Source organism: Podarcis raffonei, chromosome 16 (genome assembly GCF_027172205.1).
Source record: "Podarcis raffonei isolate rPodRaf1 chromosome 16, rPodRaf1.pri, whole genome shotgun sequence".
NCBI classification, from domain to species: domain Eukaryota; kingdom Metazoa; phylum Chordata; class Lepidosauria; order Squamata; family Lacertidae; genus Podarcis; species Podarcis raffonei.
The window spans coordinates 39255000-39277894 of NC_070617.1; the positions used below are offsets into that span (position 1 = coordinate 39255000).

The 22895-nt window shown below is 46.0% G+C and overlaps 1 protein-coding gene and 1 long non-coding RNA gene across 10 annotated transcripts in view; one reads left to right on the plus strand and one right to left on the minus strand.

Annotated features, from left to right (window-relative positions):
* Positions 1-22895, minus strand: part of CCDC62 (coiled-coil domain containing 62) — a 24589-nt gene continuing 1694 nt past the window's right edge. For 2 of the 8 annotated variants that reach the window (XM_053368082.1, XM_053368080.1), the window contains exons 2-14: positions 22374-22550; positions 15857-16049; positions 14599-14765; positions 13176-13277; positions 12172-12343; positions 11049-11150; positions 10472-10560; positions 9502-9602; positions 7865-8569; positions 4280-4457; positions 2791-2919; positions 2459-2551; positions 277-336 (exon numbers count right to left, since the gene is read on the minus strand). In XM_053368082.1, coding sequence (XP_053224057.1) covers positions 2465-2551; positions 2791-2919; positions 4280-4457; positions 7865-8569; positions 9502-9602; positions 10472-10560; positions 11049-11150; positions 12172-12343; positions 13176-13277; positions 14599-14765; positions 15857-16049; positions 22374-22409 — 2061 coding nt within the window. In that variant the 5' untranslated portion in view covers positions 22410-22550 and the 3' untranslated portion in view covers positions 277-336; positions 2459-2464. Of the gene's footprint in view, positions 337-2458; positions 2552-2790; positions 2956-4279; positions 4458-7864; positions 8570-9501; positions 9603-10471; positions 10561-11048; positions 11151-12171; positions 12344-13175; positions 13278-14598; positions 14766-15745; positions 15830-15856; positions 16050-22373; positions 22551-22895 lie in introns of those variants that run through there. The other 6 variants (XM_053368081.1, XM_053368084.1, XM_053368083.1 and 3 more) reach the window with 6 other exon arrangements.
* LOC128403370 (uncharacterized) overlaps positions 15250-22895 on the plus strand; it is a 13575-nt gene continuing 5929 nt past the window's right edge. Inside the window, exon 1 of one of the 2 annotated variants that reach the window (XR_008327939.1) lies at positions 15250-15566. This is a non-coding gene — a long non-coding RNA (uncharacterized LOC128403370). The remainder of the gene's footprint in view (positions 15567-22895) is intronic. The other variant, XR_008327940.1, reaches the window with a different exon arrangement.

Sequence of the window (22895 nt, forward strand, 5' to 3'; positions counted from 1 at the left end):
AAAGCCACAAACACATATTTATTTATTTTCTTAAAAATCACCTATTAATGACCAGTTACATATTTAAATAACCTTCCAAAAATATACTGGCAGTTAATCTGAGCATATGAAGTCATTTTTATTCATTCAGCATAATTCTAGTTTTTTAAATAAAAATTAGGGAATGAATTCCAGTGTTTTGTCACGGGTCTTTGGCACTTGAGAGCTGTTCAGAGATTTAAATGAATTGAGCTGTAGAAGAACGCTGAGTGACTGTCCACACACCATGATTATCTTTGTCTTCGAAAGAAAGGGTGCATCTCTCTGCTCTTGTGGACAAAACACGGGAGACACCTGCTTTGAAAAGAGAAGGAAAGTTTTGAAGAAGCAAAACACGCTGAAACTCCACACCTTAATTCAGTTCCAGGCTTTGCAGTTTTATGACAGCATATGGAAAAACACAGCCAGTTAGAACCTCAGTGATGCCTGGAGGGTTTTTTTGTTTGCTTTAAAGGTGTATTTACTTCATGGGATGAACTGTCTGCCACAAAGCTGCCTTTGTGTCACTGCCGGAAACTTTCATTTCCAGTGCTCCGCAAACAGCTGGCAGTTCAGGAGTTTCCATGTTGACAAAGATATTTTTCCTTCATGGCTGACATCAGGTTCATCAGCATTCACAAGCCGTGAGGCATGCCAGAGATGCCGAGGGCTCCAGTGTAACATATTTCTAATTTCTTTCACATTTGTCTAAACTCCTTTCCAACACAAGCCTAGGCTGTGGCAGATCGTCTTATTTGTTTATTTTATTTGCACATTTATAAAATAGTTCACAACCAAAAGCTGCTTAAACAGTGTACGATAAGAATAAATAAAATAAAGAGACAAAAGATTACTGACTCAGTAAGCTAAAAGCAATAAAACCATTGGCAGACCTACTTGCAGCGACCGCTCCTCAGGGAGCAAGGCCTAACCTAAGAACAGTGAACAAACCGGACAACACAACATTCGGGGTTTTTTGGAAAAAAAACTGGCCACAACTTTATTGATCCCAGATGTACAGTAGATAGGATTTGGCTTAGGCATTAGGTGTATAGGACTCCCAGCCTCCTGGTGGAGAGCTGAGGAATGACAGGGTCGAGCCTAGGATTAGTTACAGGTAGGTAGCCGTGTTGGTCTGCCGTAGTTGAAACAAAATAAAAAAATTCCTTCCAGTAGCACCTTAGAGACCAACTAAGTTTGTTATTGGTATGAGCTTTTGTGTGCATGCGCACTTTTTCAGAAAGCTCATACCAATAACAAACTTAGTTGGTCTCTAAGGTGCTACTGGAAGGAATTTTTTTTATTTTGTTTCGAGCCTAGGATTAGTGAGTCAACTGCAAGACTCTATGGGTGGCACTCCCAAGCTGCTGAAGGCAGCTCTAAGGCCCATCAGCTGCACACCTCAGCTTTTGGACAGAGACTTCCAACTAGACCCCTCTAACAGGGTACCCAATGAACACACCTCTTTTGAGGTTGAAGTGATGCAACACTTCACCCGCTGCCTGATGTTAGACTAAAGGATTCCACCCAATGCCTTATCTGGTCTTCAGCTGACTACAGTCCTGAGGTCAGGTGCGGCTGACATTTATTGGCTGGGGGCAGACCAGAGCAAAGCCACACTGGTCTGCTCTTAAGCTCAGCCCACCTGTCCTGGCCAGATTTTAGTCGGCAAGTGATTCCAGAGGACTGCAGCTGCATCACTAAAAGTCTGTTTTCCAGTGCATACTAAGTGGACCCTGGGGGCATGCAGTACTCTTGGCAGTGCTCCATTGGAGAAGTGCAGTTAGGTAATATGGCTAAAATTACTTGAATCTTGGGCGCAAGTGCTGTATGCGCACTGGAACCTGATTCGCAGCCTCTGCTGAAAGGAAATCCTGCCACTGTCATGGCATTTAAGTGCCCACAGATCACACTAACAAAATTCAGAGGGTTTGGCAGCCCAGGAGCAAGAGGCTTGCCATAATACTGCCGCTGTGGTTCTGGGCAACCAAAGGGCAAACATTCCACAACATACATTGAAAGCACATCCAATGCACATAACTTTCCCCAAAGCATCCTGGGGTTGTTAATGATGCAGAAAAATGTGGCTCTGTGCAGAGGAAACTACAGTTCAGGAACCAACTCTAGCGCTTTAAATGTGTGCTAGATGTACCTTCAATGTATGTTGTGGCAACCAACACGCATTACTCTCTGCATATCACATCTTCACCTGCAAATACTCAAAAACCAATAACTTGTTATGAGTAGGGAACATATGTATAAAACATAAAAGGCAATTTAGAGATAACTGGCACAACAGTTTTTCACACGAAATGTGCTGCTTTGCAATTGCACTTGGAACTTTATACCAGCAGGTGTCCATATAATTTTTTTACTGTGCTCTTCAGCTCTGTGTTGTGCAAAGTCAACAAATATGGAGAGGAAAGGCAGAACAACTGACCTGAGGTCATAAGGAAAAAAGGGAGAGCTTCATCTCGCTTTCCTCCGCACTTGGCAATCGCCCTTTGCAAAGGGATTCGCTATACTCCCCTGCCTGTCAAAGGACATTAACATCTGTATTACATCCTTAAGAAAATAACCATGAAAAAGAAATGTGTGGTTGCAGGGTGTAAGCTAGATTAAAAACTACTCATAAATACATTTGTTTTGCAGTATGCAATTAGTATAGTTTAGATAGATGATAGATAGACAGATAGATAGATAGATGATAGATACTTCTGTTCTAAGTCAATTCTCTTTGTCACCAAAACTGTTTGGAAAGCCAGAAATTACCATATAAAGGCTGTTGTTGGGACTGCATCCAGGGCTGGGACCAAGCAGGTTGCTGAGCTCCAGGTTTGCCACCATCTGGCGGGACTCTGCCAGCAGCCGCTGCAGCTTGCTGGTGGGCGAGCAAGAATCCTAGGATGAACCAGAACAAAATGCGTCAAGGAAGACCTGGAACCAGAGACACAATGTGGGTCTGAGCAGAGACCATTGAGAAGGAAAGCACAGAGACAGCCTAACTTGGGAATATTTCTCCGTGCCTTCAGGGCTGCCAGCAGGTGCTGTGGAAGCAGGCAGCAATGGGAAGCAGCATCAGCAGGATCAAGAACCTCTGGCAGCCTTGGACCTTCTTTTTCTTTGGCAATCACTCGTAGCCGAGACACACTTTTCCCCTTCTAAAAAGTAAGGGAAGATGTGTGTGCGTCTTATGGAGCGAATGCAGGCTGCACGGCTAAGCCAGAAGCCTCCACAGGGCAGCGGGATGAAGGCACCCCGCTGCCTTCACAGGCTGCCCCAGAAGCCAGAACAGCGAGGCGGAGCGCTGCGCAGCGCAAAGCCTCCACAGGGCAGCGGGGTGCCTTCATCCCAGCTTCGTCCCAGAAGCCTCCACAGGGCACAGGGATGAAGGCTCCCCATGTCCTGCAGAGGCTTCGCGCAAAGCTAGACCAGCTATCCCAGAAGCCAGAACAGCAAGAGGATATCCCAGAAGACAGATCCCTCTTGCTGTTCTGGCTTCTGGGATTCAGAATCCCCCCCCTGATTTCCTCCCCCCCAAACTAGGTGAGTCCTATCATCTGGTACGTCCTATAGAGCGAAAAATACGGTATTCTACATTTGTTCCTGATAAAGATCTTCACTCACTACTTCTTCCCTGGCTGAGGAGGTGCCGTTTTGTGGTTCGCCTCAGGTGCCGAGATGACTTGGGCCGACCCTGGACCAAGCCTAGCAATGAAACCTAAGGTTCCGAGTTCCAGATTCAGGGCAAGATGGGGACTATAACCCAAAAATTATTACAGTCATACCTCGGGTTAAAGTTGCTTCAGGTTGAGCGTTTTCGGGTTGCACTCCGCAGCAACCCGGAAGTAACGGAACGCGCTACTTCCGGGTTTCACCACTCACGCATGTGCAGACGCTCAAAATTACGTCATGCACATGCGCAGAAGCGGTGAATCACAGCACGCGCAGACGCGGGTTGTGTTCTCTTCAGGATGCAAACAGGGCTCCGGAATGGATCCTGTTTGCATCCAGAGGTACCGCTGTAATTGCATTGCAGATGGTGTAGCTACTTAGTCGTCACATGCCCACATCCTTGTGCCCCAGACCCAGCAAAATGCCCAAGGATGGAGCTCTGCCAAAGGTTAGCGAGGAGCTGGAGGGGGAAATGGGCAGCTGTGAGACTTCTGCACAAGTGATAAATGGGATAATTGTGGCCACCAACAGATGGCTTTGATCAAGAGTGCTACAATAGCCAGGGAGGACCCAACCAGACACTCACTTTGTGGATGGTCAGATGGCAGCATCCGTTGGCTGCCTGGATGTCTGTCAAGCTCATGAACTCCGAAGGCAGCTCTCCTTCAAACAACTTTTCGTCTCCCTTGCTCCCGCTTGTCTTTTGGGTGGATGTCAGACAGGGAGCACCCAAGTCCGAAAAATGCAGGTCCACATCATGGTCACTGTGAATATTGAAAATAATACTTTTAGAAAGTCATCTTCAGCACACATTGTAAGGAAAGGGTATAAATATGAGGGTTAGGTACAGCACCTTGCTTTTTAAAACATAAAGGGGATGAGAAAGCAACACGACGTGCAGGTTCATAAGGCAATTCTGGACTGGTGGAATCTAATTTTAAACTCCCTTTAAAGAAAAATAAGTTTCTATTTCTTATGACTGCAGAAACTTGGTTTGCAGCAGAGGAACCAGGACCCTTTATTTATTTATTTCATTTCATTTACCAAATGTGCATACTGCTTAATTGTAACAGATCCTCTAAGTGGCTTACAAGAAGTATTTAAATTATCAACAAAAACAATTAAAAATAATTAAAAACATTTTAAAGACAATTAAAATCACCAGTAAAAAAAGAGAAAGAAATCGAAACACATCAAGACCTACATGTCTGGAAATGCTTGCCTAAACAAAAATGCATTAAGCAGCTACTGAAAAGGGTATTTCAAAGGCTCCTGCCTGAGGTCAGAAGGCAGGAAGTTCCAAAGTGTAGGTGCTGCCATACTAAAAGAACAATTTATGACAAATGCAGAACAAGTAGTGTGTGGCACCTGTATTATTATTATTATTATTATTATTATTATTATTATTATTATTAAATTAAATTTCTATACCACCCCTCATCCGAGAACCCCAGGACAGTTTACAATATAAAAACACAAAAATACACAACATAGTAACAAACAAAAACAACCCCACACCCCGGAGTTTAAAAGGCCAGAGACTGTGTAGTTAGCCAAAGGCCTGGGAGCAAAGAAATGTAACAGTGCCTTCGTCTTGCCAGGATTCAAGCTCAGCTTATTTTCCTTCATCCCTCCCAGCACTGTGTCCTGGTTCCACACAGCCTCGCCTGATTCAGATGTTATGCAGAAACAGAGCTGAGTGTCGTCAGCATACTGATAGCACCTTGTCCCCAAATTCCCAGTGACTGCTCCTGGCAGCTTCATATAGTATAATTTGTCAGCGCCTAAATGATATCAAGCACGAGAACAACTTGGCCACAATAAGGAAATTTTGTCCACAGTCTGACTATTTTCTACCTTCCCATTTCGACTCTCTGGCACCCTATCTGCATAACCTAGCAATTCTAAAACATAGACACACTTTACTCTCGCTAGATTGAATGTATTGCCCTCAGTTGTACTTGAGGGATGATTCCAACAGATTCCACACGAAAAACGCTTCTGTCCCTGTGGAGATGGCAGTACCGAATCGGTGGCGCATGCCCTTCTGGCTTGCACTCTTTATAAAGACTTGAGGAATGAGATTATCACCCTTCTTGTATTGTCCATTCTGGGTAGCCCAGCCACTGCCACAGTGTCCTTTCTCTTGGCAGATCAAGATGAGCAGGTGACAGCAAAGGTTGCAAGGTTTTTAGCTGGGGCAATCAGAATAAGGTCCACTATTTGACTATTGATTCAAAACCCTAAAATGTATTTTATATAATTGACTTTTTATTTGTATTTCTATTCTTTGTATATCACATTGTTGTTTTATTGCTATGGCCAATGCCTGACGCAAATAAAGATTCATTCATTCATTTAGCTTCATCTAGACATTGAATAGCACTGAGGATAAAACAGTGTCCTGTGGCACCCCATTGCATAACCCCGAGGGGGCCAAAAAGGGACAAGATGCCTCCTTCTCTCTCTCTCTCTCTCTCTCTCTCTCTCTCTCTCTCTCTCTCACGCGCACACACACATACACACACACTCTTGGTGAGCAAGCTGAACCATGAAGAATGGCAGTAGTTGCAGGATATGGGTGCTATTCAACTAAGTTTTACTCAGAGCAGATCCACTGAAATAAAGGAACCTAACTCAGACATGCTTATTTAATTCACAACATTTATATACCGCTTGAAGCAGTTTACAAAAAGAAAAAAATTCTCAGGGGGGGGGGAGTTCATTATTTCAATGGGTCTACTCTGAGTAACACTTAGTGGACTACCACCTTGTTTCCAGTAATGGCCAGTGTGGTCCCTGCCCCCAAGATGTTGCTTGACTGCAACTTCCTGACCTTTGTCCACGCTGGTGGAGCTGCTGGGGCCTGGGGCCTAACAGCATTCAGTGGGACGCAGGTCTGCCCCTGCAACAGTGCAATGGGAAAGGCCAGACTCACCCAGGTGTCCAAACCAGCTCAGCTGCTGGGTCATGTGATGAAAGGAGATAACAAGCAATGTGAAGTCTCGGCTCTTTTTATGGGCTTTGGAAGAAAGTGAAGAGATTTATTTACAGCTGGTGTACTAAGCCAGAGGGGACTGGGTATGAATTCCAAGGTGAGCTGGATGCTCCAGATCCACATTCCATTTTAAGTCATGCGCCCTTGAAAGCAGCTGTGTGGCTGACCGATGCTGCTCTGACCAGCCCCAGGCCCTTTGCGCAGCTTGATTCTCTCCCCCACCCCTGCTAAAAAGTGGCCAACAGAAGCTCACACATATCAAAAGTGCAAAGTGAACTGTGTGAAGGTTAAAATTGCAGGCCATGTTTGCAATGGGTTTGTTTTAAGAGTGCTCAAATCACAGGGTGGTGATTTTGCCCCTTTAGTTTCTGGTCAAGGGGGGCAGGAGTGGACTAAAACAGGGGGGGGGTCCCAGAATGAGGCCTGTGGATTTCATCCAGGACTCTCTCCCCTCTGCCCAGTCCCCCAGTAATTAGAGTAATGCTTTAAGACAGAGAAGACCAGAGGAGCTGAGGACTTGAGCTGGAGCTGCTGCCTGAAGTGCAGCAGGCAGAAGGCACTATTCTGCTGAGCAAGCCGGGGCAAAGACTCAGGCGGTTCAGATGCAGACCAAGATTGGCTGGACCAGAAGCTTTGTGCTGCCTGTCAGTTTAATCTGATTAAAACAGCCTTTGTCCATGTCTAGCAGCAGACTAGCCAGGTTGTTTCCTTTCCTTTTTTGCTCTAAGACATAGGTAGGCAAACTAAGGCCCGGGGGCCGGATCTGGCCCAATCGCCTTCTAAATCCAGCCTGCAGCGTGTTTTTACATGAGTAGAATGTGCTCTTTTATTTAAAATGCATCTCTGGGTTATTTGTGGGGCTTGCCTGGTGTTTTTACGTGAGCAGAATGTGTGCTTTTATTTAAAATGCCTCTCTGGGTTACTTGTGGGGCATAGGAATTCGTTCATTCCCCCCCCCCCCAAAAATATAGTCCAGCCCCCCACCAAGGTCTGAGGGACAGTGGACCGGCCCCCCGCTGAAAAAGTTTGCAGACCCCTGCTCTAAACAGTCTGATGAAGACTAGCTAGCTGGTTTATTAAAAGATTGTTGATAGGTTTTTCATTTGGAGTAGGGACAGTCATAGCTAAGAAGAGAATGGACTAATTTTGTAGGCAATTAGCAAAATACTGAACCTTTTCGACTTGCCGCTTCTAATCGCAGCCTGAGCACCATTGGGAAAAGCTCCGTGCCATGAACCTGCCTCTCCCTTCACAGGCTTGAAAATCTGCATCCACCGCTGGTCACTTACAGGCTGGTACAGGGTGACTTTGTTTATGGAGCTGCGGGAGCAGTACCCTGATTCCAGCCCTTTAAATGGACTAGGAGACTTGCTGGGACTCAGCCCACATGTGCCCATCTCCTTATCTTTACAATCCTCATTGGATTTGTCAGACAGCTTCAACACAGGACTCTGGCAGTTTGTGGGCTCGGTGTGGCAATTTAGGTCGAGCCAATGCTCGTGAATTGGTAAAGATGCTGCAAAGCTTTGCTCCGGCGCCCGGGCCATTTCCCTGCCTTCTGCCTTCCACATGCTGTCTGACTGGGAGGCAGGTCTGCTGTCTGTCTCCCCAGAACTCAAGGATCCGCTCTGATCCAGCTCTTCCCTATGCATAGTTCTTGGCCCATAAAACAGCCCTTCCTGAAACTGATCCAAGCTTGCTGGCTGTCTCTCCTCGGGGCCCTTTTGCTGCCTATTCTCGGCTCTGTGTGCTTCGCAGATATTTTTTGAACTACAGCTGGGAGAATGCACAAACCGGGTGTGTATCTTCTGATGGGTTTCGCTACACGCTGTGTCTTTGTTGCCGCTACTTCCAGGATCTGACAAAACTATCTCTGTGCTATAAAGGGCACAATAAGGAACTTACGTTATCAAGACTGCATTTAACAACTTAAGCCTATACATTATCTGATCTGCACCCATCAATCTCTACACACTTCGTCCACCCAAGGGTGTGTCATTCCTGTTTCAGACATCCAGGATCTTCCAGCCCTTGAGGATTTGCCCCACTTGGCTTCTACTGTTGCTTCACAATAAGTTTCAAAGGAACTGGGAGTTGTGAGTACTGCTAAATACATAATCAAATAACTGCTGGTTTTTGGATCTGTAAAGGGACAACCTCTATCTGTTTCTCTGCCCTGGCATGCCTATTTAGCCTGCAAGAGTTTCCTCTTCAGATTGGCATAAACTCTACAGGACGTAACAGAAACATCTGCCCCCATCTCTTTTTTTTAAGCTGAGCCCAAGGGAAAATCCTTGTAATGTCATCAGTTAGCCCTAATTAAAGTTGTTATTTTACTGTCCTGAACTACATGCTGTGAGACAGCTTAGCAACCTGGTGGCTCTCAATGCAGGCAATGCCAAGTGGCTCTAATTTAGGAGAACAGAGTCTTTCTAACACGGCACAGCTGGGGCGCCCCGATTCAGTCTTTTGGCTGTGCAGCTTCCATTGCTGGTCTTTTCAAGGCTGCTCCAAGTTGTGTGTTGAACCAAGAGCAGGAGCATAGTCAGCTGCTAAGTGACCACACTCCAAGAATGGAGCAGAAGGCAGCATTTCAACAAATACTGTTGGCTGTACTATGATTGGTATGGTGCATTTCTAGGGGTTTCCTCTTAACGAGTGTTGATGAATTAGTGCTTAAATAAGCTCTGTGCAGGGCTGGAAGAACCAGGGTTAGGATTTTGAAATGTTTTCCTAACCCTGCCTCTGTGCAACATGTAAGTCCCCTTTAAAAGCAACCTTCTCTCCAGAAAGCCATTTGCCGCTTTTACCTGGCCTCGTGTGCCTGTGTCTTATGTTTCTGCTTCGTTTCCTGGGAACTCTCCAAGTTGAAATGCAGAAACTGCAGATCTCGTTGCTGCTTCACATAGATCTAAAGGCAGACAACAAAACAACCAACAAACCTCAGAAAAGAAAGCACTTTACTTTGATACATTATTTTTGCCCTTTTTTTCTCTTCACAGACATACAAAGCAAGAAATTTAAAATACAAACAATAATAATGAGGGCATTCCAGACAGAGTTCGTAGAAATTTTAAATGGTTTGTTTTTAAGATTTCAGAGAACTATCAGAAATACCTCCCACTCCAATTTTTCCATATTCAGTACATGCTCCTATAACAATTGTAAAGATTTGTGTAAAAAAAAAAGAGAAAAATATTTTTTTGTTTTGTTTTCATAGATAATTCAAGACTAAAAGAAAACAAAATTCCTCTGTACATGTAAAAAGCAGTGCTCCAATTTTAGTTATTTAAGTATCCCACTGTTTCGAGGATCTCCATGTTCTGGCCGTTCTAAGCCTCCATTTAAGATCAGGTCAGGCTGAAGGATGGTGACTGGACTACGGTTTCCCAATAAGATTCATGGCTCTGCCATGGCCTGGACTATCTAGCTACTTTATTGTTCTCTCAGAGCAGCGTACAGATAATTAACACCATGTACAAATAAACTATACCAAGCTGTTATTTAACCACAAGCATTTGGAGATATCCTCCAGTGCATTTGAATTTAAAATATTTTACTATATTTCACTGGAGATGCTTTAGAGACATTCATCCTTTCTGTTTAGTTCACATATTCCAAGACTGAGCCCCAGTATCAAAAACAGGTTCTTCAAACAAGTTATTGCAACAGCCAATTCTGTTCACCTTTGATTTTTGTTATGTTCCTCATTGCGACACAAAAGAACAAAAACAAGTGCAATCCCCTCCCCCACCCCCCACCCAGAATCTGGAGTCAAACCTGTCGCAAATTGCTCAGTTCTGTGTCAGTTCGCAGTTGTTTAGATTTAGCAGACTGAAGCAGCTGGTCTTTTCTGTTTGCTCTTTCAGCTGTTAGGAGAGAGGGGTTGAACGGTTGGTGATTTTCCACAACAAAGAATTGCACAGAGAAACAATAAATAAGCAATAGTCATAAAGAAAATGAACGCTAATTTAGCTAACGTTTTCATTTTTTATACACAGGGATTTCTTTAGAATCAGTTACTTAGGGGAGTGATTTCCCCTCTTGTGAAGCAGGGATGGGGATTCTGTGGCTCTCCAGGTCTTGTTGGACTACAACTCCCATCATTCCTGACCACTGGTCATGCAGGTTGAAGGGTGTTGGAGTCCACCTACATCCGATCAAAGGTTGGAGGGAATGGTTCCATTCCATAGGGGAACTAGTCCTGATTTCTGGCTGGGTATTTTTGATCAACAGCTGATACCTAAAAAAAGAATACAGGCAAAAGATCCAACACCATATTTGCTAAATCAGAGGCAGGTGGACTGCAGGCTCCCCTCAAAAGCCAAGGTCCAAACATTAGTTTTTGTCTACTCACCGCTAAGCATCAATTCATTGTTCAAATAATTGTTTTCTTGCTTGAGGCGTATGATTTCCTCCCTCTGCTCATTGTTTTCTTTTGTTTTCTCGCTGATGTCACCTATAAAACAAAAAGAGAGAGTGTTGCTGAGATGAAATATCTTCTAAAGACAGTTCACATCTATTTAAATTATCATAAGCATGAGGTGATAAACCAAAGGTCCGGCAAGAACTTTTTGTTGCAATGCAACACTAAAATTCATATCATTGCAACAAGGATTAAAACTATACACTGAATATATAGTTTATCATTAGCAGTTTATTGTACATTATTACCAACAAAATTGTACATTAACTATAACTGGCTCATTCATTGCAGGGTATCTGAAGGACAGCAGGCTACCGTAGTAGCTTGCACACACATTAAGGTTTTCTGCTCTGGGTACCCCACCGTCAGAAGTGAGGGGGTCGTCACCAGGCACTGGGCCTTTTCTGTGGTCAAACACTCATTGGGAACATCTGTCAAGAACCCATGATATTATCATTCAGCACAGCAATTTATTTTTTTTAATGCCTGAACTTTGGGTGGCACTCAAATTTCCAGCTAATCTGCTGTCTTATTTTGCTCCTGCTTCTATTGTCTCTTTCGTTGTGATGGATTGTATTTATACAATTAGCTATTTGTAAAAGGTTTGTTGAAAGCTGCCCTGGGACCAACATTGGTGGAAAGGTGGGGTACAAAGGTTTTAAATAAAATAAATGTACGTTAACTTGCAGTCTGATTATAGAAAATAGCATATACTTTTTTTGGAGGGGGTCTTTTGCCTCTGATGCATTCCAAGAAGAAGGAATGGGGGGGAATTATTAAATGCTTCTCTTTCCTTTTTAAAAAATTGTTGCAGTTTCTGCTCTTTAAATTCTAAGTCCCCGTATATTCAATATCTGAAAAAAGGCACCTACATATTGAGTTTAGGGGAAAACTGCAAATTTACTTAAATCTGAAGGCAGGTGATTAATGAACTGAAAATTCTCTGATTGATGGATAGCCTGGTTCACTTGGCTGGAGCAAATGCAAACAGGAACACTGTCCTTCTCCAACTCAGTTTTTAGAGTATGAATATGAAATTCTAAGCATTGTTTACCTTTTAATTTGCTTGTTTCCAACATAAGTTCCTTCAGCCTGAGTTTAAAATCCTGCTTTTCCCTATTGACGCTTGATTCCTCCATCTTTGCTGCACGCAGAGCGTTTTCTAATTTTTTAAATTTACATGTAAATTCAGTAATATGATTCGTTGCTTCAAGTATGTCATTATCCTAACCAAAACAAAAACAAAAACAATTTGGTCCATTGTTTTGCCTTGTTTGCTGCCATCTGTGCCTCTTTCATTTTATATGTTGAATGCTGAAAGTTATTAGTCTCATTTCAAAAACTAGCTCAGAGCTTGGCAGTGTTCATCTGATTGAATGAACATTTTATTTATTTAACAGATTTGTATCCTGCTTTTTGACCAGAGTCCCCAAAATTGGCTCACAACTTTCACAAAATAGAACTGTTCCATTAAAAATCTTTTGCTTCTAAAATTAAAACCATGAAAGAAATATATCTATGAATGAAGATATTAGGGGAGGAACAGGGAGACCAGAAGAGAACAGGTTGGGAGGGGGAACCATTTAAAATACTGGACTCGAAAACAAAACAAAGAAATTAAAAACTCCCAAAGTTGCTGTCTTTTCCCCAAGCTCAGTGGAAGAACACTGCTTTGCATGCCGAAGGTCCCAGGTTGGAACCCCAGCATTTGCAGGTAAGGCCAGGAGAGACTTCCGTCTGAAATCCCCGAAGACAGCAGACCTGTGAGCAGAACCAAGCCTTTCACCAAATCCCTACCAAGAAACTTAAAACCTCATATTGGGAGTGGGGATTTCATGTCCCGCTGAACACCTCCCTCCCCTCCAGGGTTTTCTTACCTCCCTTTTCTCCATGTAGAGCCCCGTAATTGAAAGTAACCTCCTACTAGCAGGGGTGGGAAACCAGCTTAAAAATCAGTTTGGACAGAGAACTGCAGACAGTGGGCGGCGATGGGAAAGGTTCTACTCCCTGCTACTGATGCTGCATTTTAAATACCGGTCGTCTTCCCCGGTAAATTACCTTTAACTTCAACATAGTAAGCAGTTCCTGCTCTCTGGCTTGCAGCTGTCCTACTTTATTGGACAGCTCCATCACTGAGCAACTGAGGGCTTGATTTTTCTCCTAGGAAACAGAAAAGAAAGGAAAAAGTGTTGACAGTGAAATCTAAACCCTGTGCCCTGTGTGGCCTTCCCAGCCCTATTGCACCACAAGCAGAAAGCTACCCTAGCAGCCCACATCCTTGATCACTTAAGAATGACTTAAGGATGACTTAAGAAGAGCCACCTTACTGCAAATTGAGCACACTGGTGTGAGCACAGCATCTTAGCTCACAACATCTGATGGATAAAAACAAATACATTTCCTTCTTTTGAGTTTGTAGTTAATGCATGTGTTACTTTAGACCACACAAGGGCACTGTTTGTCTAGTGATTTAGCCACCCTGTTTGTAGCTTCTTTGTCAAAGATAACTCCACTCCTAAAAGTTGAGCCATTTTGTTGTTCTCTCCCAACCTGTCTAGACAATGCCTGCTGTTTCTCTCTCTCATCATTATTCATCCTGCAAAGAGTTTCTGCATAAATAAAGCCTTTGAACTCCAGAAACTGGAAGTGATTATTATAATCTAATTCTCCCATGCTGCAGGGTGTGCTAACAACAACCCCAAACTGTTCAATGTGAACTAGCTCTTAATTCTCCCCCTCACTTCCCATTCTTCCTATCCACCTATTGTAACCTGCATCTGCTCTTCCTATTTCACCGGAACCTTATTAGCACACTAACCTAAAAGTGGAATATCCATGGCCAGATCTCCCAAAATATTGTCCTTTAGCTAAAAGCAGCTCCTCCCCTCACCCCTAAAGTTGGCAAGAACCACAAAGGAGAAAACACAGGAAACCTACAATATAAGAAATTTCATAGGGGAAGCTGTGTGGAGGCAAATGTTTTATTTCATAAACTATCCTGTCTATGGTCCAGTTCAATCACACACATGTCCCTTGCACCTGTCTTCAGCCAAATAAAGAAACTGAGATATGTCAGTCATAGAAAATGCCAGGCCTAGTCAGAGCCAGCAGAGGGAACTTCTGGGCACCTTCCAAGTCCTAAGTTCATGTATGGGGTGCACTGCTGATCTCTGGAGCCTCCTGGTCCTCCTCCTCCTATCTGTTGATCTACCTTCTTCAATCCTTCTTCAAACATCTTGAGCAAGAAGGAACAGTAACCACTATAGACTTTATCCTCTCCTAAGGGAGGTGGGGTGGTGCAACGATAGTGAGGGAGAGGAAGTGGGTGCTCTTAGGGAAGGGAGGCATGTTGAGAGCATCTTGCTGAAGGGACCACCCACAAAACACCTGGGAGCAGCACTAGGTCAAGTTTGTCCCTTACTCAGAGTCACATTCAAATCTACCCAAAGCATTCAGAATCTAGCCACGAACTAAAGCTTACCTCAAGGGCCTGGCAGTGAAGTGATGTGTCAGAGGCTTTTCGAGAGAGTTCCTGGAGCTTCTGCTGAGTATTCTCAAGTGTTATCTTGCGGTCATTTTGCTGGGATTCAAGGTGCTTTAGCCTTCTAGTCAGTGTGCTAATCATCTCATTTCTCTTGTGCAGCTCATCTGAGGGATAAATGACAGGTACTGTTTCTGGGAAAGCAACTGAGAGCAATGATGTACACACAAAACTTCCTTAAACTAAGCTGACGTTTGAAATGTTAAAAAAAAAGGCAGAGAGAGAGAGGTACAGATATTTTAATTCTATAAAGAAATGTCTACCTAGGAGTCATCCAAAAATGTTTTATGTTCTCCTGGATCTTTTTACCTGCCATGTTGTCCCCCTTTTAAATTCCACAGTTTGGGAGTTTGAATGGAATTCTTAGCACATCTTTGGGGTTATATTTGAAGGTTTTACATACTGATGTTAGGCATATAAAAATTAACCCAATACAAAAACATGAAGCTGTTTTTGAACAGCACCCATCTTATGTGATATCAGTCCTTTTAGGAAACTACTGGCATTTTGCTATTGTTACAGCATCACTTACGAAAGGTTCTACATGTTTCCTGCCATTCACAACATTCTAGCATTTCCATGGTGCTTCTGTTCAGATAAAATCTCCATTCTGTAGCCAGGCAGCACCTGTGGGACCAGCCAAATAGATTCTCCAAGCCCCTGGACTGCAGCATCTTTAAAGTTCCAACAAACAGCTTAGGGCGTATATGAGAAGAGGTGCACATCATATGCTTTAATTGGGCTTATTACCTTTTATTTAATGTCTTTTGTCTCTAACCTAGAGCACAATCATAATGTAACCGCTAAGGGACTGAACATATCAAGCTGCCTTATAGAGAGTCAGTCAATGAATCCATCTTCTCTACTGCTGTCTACTTTGGACCGGCAGTGGCTATGCAGATGATCAGGTACAGGTAGACATTTCCCCTCTTCTGGGATATTATTTGATCCTTTCAACTGGAGATGCCAGTGACTGAACCTGGGGATTTCTACATGTGAAATGTGCTCTGCCACTGAGCCATGCCCGCTGCCATGAAGCAGTGGACAGAGCTGTAAACCAGGAAATCACAGTTCAAAAAAACCTAACCAGTGCCCTCAAGTCGCTGTCAGGCTCAGTTCCCCCATCTGCAAAACAGGCACAATGCTCTTACTACTGTACAGGCTGAATTCCTCAGCCTGTAGTCTGCATGGCACTCACTCTCCAATTTGCTGCACCTTTCTGCCAGCGTCAGTATTTTTTGACGATCATCATCCCAAGCCAGCAGCTGCCTCTGGTGAACTGCAACCATATCATTGAGTTCTTTATCACGATCTTTCAGCTCCACAATTAGCAGCTGAAGTTCTTTCCTCTGCTTCTGAATGGTACTGCTCTCCAATTCAGAGGTTGTATTCTACAAGAGGAAGGGGGGAGAAAACAGTCCCACCTACATCACATCACAAATTAGGTAGCTGTTACAGAAGTATGCAGTTCGAAATACGAAGCATTTATTAACAGCGCTGTGGCTTGTTTCTATTCCATTAAAAGCTTGCAACTGTTTCATTGAAAGCTCAGAGACATGTGCATAGTTAAACTATAGAATTCACTCTGACGAGTTGCCTATCAACTTGCATGTTTTTAAAAGGGGATTGTGATGGGATGATGAGCTGCTTGTGCGTAAAATCCTAATCCCTCAGAGTTTGGCTAAGTCCCCAAACCTCTGTCTGTGATGGAGCTCCTTAAACATGACTCCATCAATCGCTCGTTGAATCGGACAGTGGGCGTTTACGGAACTTCTTCTAGCATAAAAGCTCCTTAACGGAAACGCGTCTTCTGGACTCTCGGCGTGACAGTTTCCGCCGAGGAGTGGGTGTCCCTACAGGAGGTCCTGAAATCTCCCTGCTGCTCCCGCTTGAAGTGTCTCTGAGCCCTCCCTCCGACTCACTTTCCCTTGGAACTCCACTTCTCCCCCTGCTGGTCCCCTCCTCCGCTGAATGGTCTCTCTCACCCTCCATGAGCCCTTTCACCTCCTTAGTCTCAGATGGCAGTTCCCTGACATCCACCTCCCCTCCAGGGCCCCCTTCACCCCCTTCCCTCCCCTCCTCTGCGGGAGGCGAGGGAGCAAAACCCCTGAAGGAACCTCCCTCATCTTCCGAAGTTTCGAACACTTCCCTCCACCTTTTGCTGTCTCCGGTTTCCAAGTACTCCTCCTCATCGGAGTCTGTTCCTCCTTCCAACTCCGATTCCCTGAATCCCTCCAGTTCCTCCTCATCGTCGGTGGTGCCAAAGTACTCCCTCCGAAACCTCGCTACTGGCTGAGGTTTCCTGGGGAACCTTTGGTGGAACGTTTCGATCAAGATCTCGTCACGGACCTCCTCTGCCTTCACCCAGGTGTTTTCCGACTCCGGTTCCCCTTCCCACGCGACCAAATACTCCACCTGATTACCCTTCCACCTGGAGTCGATGATTTCCGCCACATGGTTGCGGCTTTCCCTTTCTTCTATGGCTGGCCCCCGTGTGGATACCCCTTCACCTTCCCCCCTGTATGGTGACAGTAATGACCTGTGGAATACTGGGTGCAGTTTCATGTGGTTCGGTAACCGGAGTCTGAACGCCACTGGGTTGACCTGTTGGATGACCTCAAATGGTCCCAATCTTTTGGGTCTCAATTTCTTGCAACCCCCCTTGAACGGCAACCCTTGGGTTGATAGCCAGACCCGACTCCCCACCCTAATTGTTTCACCTTCCCTTCTGCTCTTGTCTGCCTGCCTCTTATATTCTTCCTTGGCCCTTTCTAAGTTGAGTTGGAGTTGACGATGGATCGCTTCCATTTCTTCTACAAAAAGTTCCGCGGCCGGAACACTCCATCTTTCCCCTCCTTCCCCTGGAAACGCCCTGGGGTGGCACCCATAATTAGCCAAAAAGGGGCTCATCCCGGTGGACACATTCTCAGCATTATTGTAAGCAAATTCCGCTAGTGCCAACTTTTCGACCCAATCGTTCTCTCTGTCATTGACATAACACCTCAGGTATTGTTGGAGAATACCGTTTGCTCTCTCCGCCTGCCCATTGGTCTCAGGGTGCCTGGCAGTCGAAAAGTTGACCTCTACGTGCAATAAGCTCATAAGTTTCCTCCAGAATCTGGACGTGAACTGTTTCCCTCTGTCGGAAACCACCCTCAAGGGGGCGCCATGCAGTCTGAAAATATGTTCTACAAACAATTTCGCTGTTTCTTCCGCCGTGACTGCATGTGAGCAAGCTACAAAGTGACCCATCTTAGTTAACAGGTCTACTACGACTAGTATGGCGGTTTTCCCCTGGGATTTGGGCAGATCAGTCATAAAATCTATCGACACCGCCTCCCACGGTCGTTCTGGTGTGGGTAACGGTTCTAATAACCCCGCTGGTGCCCGCCTTTCTCCTTTGGCTCTCTGGCATTGGTCACACCTTCTCACATACTCCCGTACATCCTCCCTCACCTTGGGCCACCAAAACTCCCTGGTCACCAACCACATGGTCTTGTGTTGCCCAAAATGCCCCGCTGTGGGATTGTCGTGCAGCTGTTTGAGTACTCTCCCCCTCAATTCCCCTTCGGGTATATATAGCGCCCCTCTGTAATACAATGCCCCGTTTCTTTCTTCAAAACCCCCGGGGTCTTCTCCCTCTCTCCTTAGACCTCTGAGCTTGTCCTGGGCGTACTCATCATTTACCGTTCCCTCTACCAGTTCTCTTTGCCCCACCCAGGCCGCACCACACACCCAGTGGTCCTCTGGGATAATATGTCTCTCTTCCGGCGCTCCCTCCCCCTCCAAATATTCAGGTTTGCGAGAGAGAGCGTCCGCTCTGATGTTTTCTGGACCTGGCACATAGCAAATTTCAAAATGGAATTTGGAGAACTCCTGGGCCCATCTCACTTGTCGTTGGTTGAGCACCCGTGCCGTTCTCCAATACTCCAAATTCTTGTGGTCCGTACACACTTGCACCTTATGTTGTGCGCCAATTAGTAAGTGTCTCCATCTCCGGAACGCTTCGTGAATGGCGAGTAGTTCTCGGTCATATACCGTGTAGTTCCTCTCGGATTTGTTCAGCTTACGCGAAAAGAAGGCACACGGTCTCCATTCCGACTTATTGCTCCCTGGCTGAAGCAGCACCGCCCCCACCGCCCGGTCTGAGGCATCAGTTTCCACTCTCATGGGTTTTTGTAAATCCACATGCAGGAGCTGTTCTTCCGAAGCGAATGCCCTTTTCAATTCCTCAAAAGCATGCTCCGCCTCCGCCGTCCAAACGAATTTCTTCTTGCTGCTTAGACAGTCCGTGATGGGAGCCGTTAAGTGGGCAAAGTTCTTGATGAATTTACGGTAAAAGTTCCCAAACCCTAAGAACCTTTGCACATCTTTTTTCGTTTTCGGTGTCTTCCATTCCAGCACCGCCTGGACCTTCCCTGGATCCATGGCTAATCCCTTGTCTGATAAGCGGTACCCCAGGAATTCCACCTCCTTGGTGTGGAACTGACACTTCTCCAATTTCACCCACAACTGGTTTGCTTGCAGCTGGCTCAGCACTTCCCTGACATCCTTTACATGCTGCTCCTCATTCTCTGAATATATCAGCACGTCATCGAGGAAGGCCACGCAATTCTTGTAGAGCAAAGGTCCCAGTACGTGGTTCATGAGCGATTGAAAACAGGCGGAGCCTGATTGTAATCCGAATGGCATAACGAGATATTCAAACGCCCCCAAAGGGGTGAACATGGTGGTTTTCCATTCATCCCCCTTCTTTATTCGTATCAGGTTGTATGCTCCTCTCAGGTCCAGTTTCGTGAATATCTTTCCCTTCCTCACCCTGGTCAAAATGTCATCAATCCTGGGCATGGGGAAAGTCACTGGTTCTGACACGGCATTTAGGGCCCGGTAGTCCACGACCAATCTCGGTTTATCCGTGTTTTTTTTGTCCACAAAAAACACTGGGCTCCCCCCCACCGCTCTGGACTCTCTGATGAAGCCCCTCTTCAGGTTTTTATCAATAAACTCCCTTAACTCCTGCATTTCCCTGTCTGACATGGCGTACAGCTTGCCCACGGGGAGCTGGGCCCCAGGGACCAGATTAATTTGGCAGTCAAAGTCTCTGTGCGGTGGTAATTTATCTGCTTCCCTTTCACTGAAGACCTTGCTCAGGTCAGCGTATTGTTTGGGCACCTTCCCTTTGTCCGCCACTTCCGTCCCTGCTAGAGAGGCTTTTGCCCCTTCTGGCACCTTTCCCTCTCTGCAGTGTTCCAGACAATGTGCTGACCCAAAGGAGACCACTCTCTGATGCCAGCCCACTAGCGGGTCATGCAACGCTAGCCAGCTCATTCCCAAAATGACTGGAGCCCCTCCCAGGGTGGCTACATTGAACGCTATCCTCTCAGTGTGCCTGGCCACCCTCATAACCATTGGGACGGTTTGTAGGCTGACTTCTCCTCCCAGCAGCTCCCTCCCATCGATCGTGGTGACCTGCAGGGGGTTGCTTAAAGGGAGTGTCTGTATCTGGTGTTCAGCTGCAAACTCCTTGCTCATAAAATTACAGGAGCTGCCTGAGTCCAGCAGCGCCTTAGTCTTTAGTGGGTATCCGTTTGCCAGCTCTAGCAACACCTCTATTACTAGGGCTGGTCTTGGAGGTTCCGGAGTGGGCACTTTTACTGCTCCTTGGCCTGTCTGCAGTGCCCTGACAGAGGCAGACAGGCGTTGGCTTTTACTGGCTCCTGGACTTCCTCCTCCTTCCCCCCAACAGCTCCAGCCATCCCTTGCCATTCCTTTCTTTGCGGGCAGACTCTGGCAAAGTGACCTGGCTGCTGGCAGAGATAACATTTCTTGGCGCTCTTTCCCTCCTTCTTCCTCCCTTCACTGGGATTTGAAACTGCGCGCGCGCGCGCTGTTCCAACTTCCATCGGCTCTCCTGGCGGGAAACTTGGTTCTGGAATCTCTGGAATGCGGAAATCCCTCCAACGCTCTCCTTTCCCCTCCCGCTTCTCCAAGGCTCTTGCCTCCTGGCGTGCTCCAATGGTCAGCGCTGATTTGGTCAGCTGGTCCATAGACTCCGCCCTGGGCGCCCGGGAAAGTTCATCTTTCACCGCCGAAGAAAGCCCCTCTTCAAAGAGCATTTGAATGGGTTCCGCCGAAAGGTCCCACCCCAATCTATGTATCAACATTGTAAACTCAGTCCAGTACTCACGAACCGATCGGCTCCCCTGTTTGCACGCCATCAATTGTCTGCGCACCAGCCCCTGTTCAATCTCGCTGGAAAACATCAAATCCATGGCGCGAAAAAACTTCTTCGCGTCCTTCAGCATGTCACTATTCCCTGCCATCAGGGGTCTGACCCAATCTCTCGCCCCTCCTTCGAGATGGCCAATCACAAACGCCACTCTCGATGCCTCGTCGGGAAAGTCATTAAACTGCAGTTCAAGAGCATACTGCATCTCTGTCCTAAAGGCTTGGTAGTTCCTGGGGTCCCCCCCAAACTTCTGCACCATTCCTGGCATCTTTCTTGCTAGTGTAGCGCCTTTTGCCTTTTCTGCATCCTGCGCCCTCCTTTCTTCTAGCCTCGCCGTTTGCATTGCTAGCTGGAGTTCCAACACTCTGTACCTTTCTTCCAGGCTTGGACCCTCTCCAGCTCCTGCTGCTCCTCCGGCTCCGGCTGGGTTACTCATGATGCCTCTCTGCACAAGCTGCTTTCAGGGACTGTCCGATTGCTGTGATGGGATGATGAGCTGCTTGTGCGTAAAATCCTAATCCCTCAGAGTTTGGCTAAGTCCCCAAACCTCTGTCTGTGATGGAGCTCCTTAAACATGACTCCATCAATCGCTCGTTGAATCGGACAGTGGGCGTTTACGGAACTTCTTCCAGCATAAAAGCTCCTTAACGGAAACGCGTCTTCTGGACTCTCGGCGTGACAGTTTCCGCCGAGGAGTGGGTGTCCCTACAGGAGGTCCTGAAATCTCCCCGCTGCTCCCGCTTGAAGTGTCTCTGAGCCCTCCCTCCGACTCACTTTCCCTTGGAACTCCACTTCTCCCCCTGCTGGTCCCCTCCTCCGCTGAATGGTCTCTCTCACCCTCCATGAGCCCTTTCACCTCCTTAGTCTCAGATGGCAGTTCCCTGACAGGGATTAAAGAAGTTCATGGAAAATACAGTCATACCTCGGGTTGAAGTCGCTTCAGGTTAAGCCTTTTCGGGTTGTGCTCCGCGGCGACTTGGAAGTAACAGGGCAAGTTACTTCCGGGTTTCGCCGCTTGCGCAGATGCTCAAAATGACGTCATGTGCATGTGCGGAAGTGGCGAATCGCGACCCATGCATGCGCAGTTGCAGGTTGCGTTCGCTTCAGGATGCGAACGGGGCTCCAGAACAGATCCTGTTCGCATCCAGAGGTACCACTGTAATTCTATCAATAGTGACTAACCACAGTAGCTATGTTCTACCTCTACTGGAAGCTGCAGGAGGGGAGAGTTACGTTGCACTCAGGTCCTGCTTGTGGTCTTGGCCTGCTTGGCCACTGCAAGAACAGGATGCTGACCAGATGGGCCAGTGGCGTAATACAGCAAGCTGTTACGAACATACAACCACCATAGACCTTTCCTAAACTCTAATCTAGAAGTAACCTTGAAACAAAAAAGGAGAATACACATCTAGGTCCATCAGTCTTTGGTGTTTAGTGAAATGTGAGGTATTAAATACTGCTTTCAGATTTAACTTGGTTTTGTTACCTGCTGTGGAGTGGAGAGAGGCAATGATGATTCCATAAGGACTGTGCTGGGGTCAGGACTGTAACAGGTACAATTGTTGCAGAAGCGGTGTGGACAATTTCTAACTGTAGTTCAGCTCTCCCAGAGCAATGAAGAACCCTATTCTTGTGCACTGCAACTCAGCAATTCAGAGGGTAACTGTCATAACAGAGATTGAGTGGGGATACATCAAAAATTATTGTTGAAACAACTTCTAGTAAGTTAATAGTAAGAGGCCACCTCACATTACGGAAAATTTTAATTACTCATGAGGAAGGAGACACTGAATTGTATTAAATGTTTGCTGAATTTGTTTGTTGTTGTCTTATTATATACCGTATTTTTCGCCCTATAGGACGCACCGTCCCATAAGGCGCACCTAGTTTTTTGGGGGGAAATAAAGGGAAAAAAATTATTCCCCCCCCCCAGGCGCGGGGCTGGGGCGGGGGAGGCCCGAGCTTCCCCTGACCCCAGCCCCCAAACAGGCAGCTCTCTGCAAGCCGT